Genomic DNA, 1,136 nt, shown 5'->3' with positions numbered 1-1,136 from the left:
TGGCGAAACAATCATTTTGGCAAAATTTATGGAATCAGAACTTGAACCTGGATGCGCGATTATTGCACTTTTAGAAAGCTCTCTAACTCGATTTATCAAATCCGCATTTTCGCGCTCAAGTTCTTTAATTCTTTCGTTTAATTTTAAAGCGTTGCTCTGGTAATAACGAGCAGCCTGAGCAAATCGTTCGCGACTGGCAGTGATATCAGAGCCCACACTGGCGGCATTTCCTAAACTAGCCTGCCTTTTTTCCTCTAACAGGGAATATTTCTCGAACTCTTCTAGAGCTAAGACTCCTTCATCATCTACAGGAATTCTATCATAAGTTTTAGTGACAGGTGGGCAATGCCAATCAGAGCCGACACTAGGTGAGCGACTTCTAGTGTCGGGCTCCAAATTCAAACAGGGAACGGCTCTATTTAAAAGTTTAGTTTTAGTAACATTCTGTGGCTCAAAGTGGCGTTGACAAACAAATAGCCTGTCAGGGAGGGACGCATCTACATTGCAAGCCAGAGCCCAACTATTTCGAGCCTCCTCCTGTCGAGGAAACTCGAACAGGATCTGCTTCGATGTAGATACGCAGCAGCTCACGCAACAAGAGCGCATCCGCTTAGGCATCATGCAGCTGTGAGGGGGGTCTTCATCATAGCCTAATCGGAAAAAAAATGTCTTAATTTTCTTTGATTTATTAAAATATATAGTGAAATCTAAATTTGAAAATTGTATATCCCTAAATATCGAAAAAATAAATAATAAATTAAATATTTCAGACTTAACACGGCGAGATGTTTACTAATTCTTGGGAAAATCAGATGATTTCAGATTTATATTTTTGTTCCAAAAAAAATTCTATGTCCAAAGATTTAAAAACTTAATTATTTCCATAAATATCGAAAATATGGAAAATAATTCTAAAATAGTTTCGGCTTAGTTCATAGAGATCTTTACTAATTGCTGGAAAAATCCGACGTTTTCGAATTTTTAGTATTTTTTCAAAAAAAATTTCAAGTCGAAAATAACGAAAAATTGAAATATTTCCATAAATATCAAAAATATAAAAAAAAATTCATTTACACTTTCGACTTAGTCTAGGGAGATCTTTATAAAAAAAATGTTAAATAAATCTATTTACAGTT

The 1,136-nt window shown here is 35.2% G+C and overlaps 1 protein-coding gene across 1 annotated transcript in view; it reads right to left on the bottom strand.

Annotated features, from left to right (window-relative positions):
* The window catches only part of LOC118739746, a 4,884-nt gene that overhangs the window by 872 nt on the left and 2,876 nt on the right, over positions 1–1,136 (bottom strand). The window contains exon 2 of the mRNA XM_036471256.1: positions 88–650. Within this exon, the coding sequence (XP_036327149.1) occupies positions 88–650 (563 nt within the window). The remainder of the gene's footprint in view (positions 1–87; positions 651–1,136) is intronic.

This window comes from Rhagoletis pomonella, unplaced genomic scaffold (genome assembly GCF_013731165.1).
Source record: "Rhagoletis pomonella isolate Grant_MI unplaced genomic scaffold, Rhpom_1.0 Rhpom_scaffold_00005, whole genome shotgun sequence".
NCBI lineage: Eukaryota > Metazoa > Arthropoda > Insecta > Diptera > Tephritidae > Rhagoletis > Rhagoletis pomonella.
Note: the sequence above shows the minus strand (reverse complement) of the source record. Positions and strands in the feature narration are given on the sequence as shown.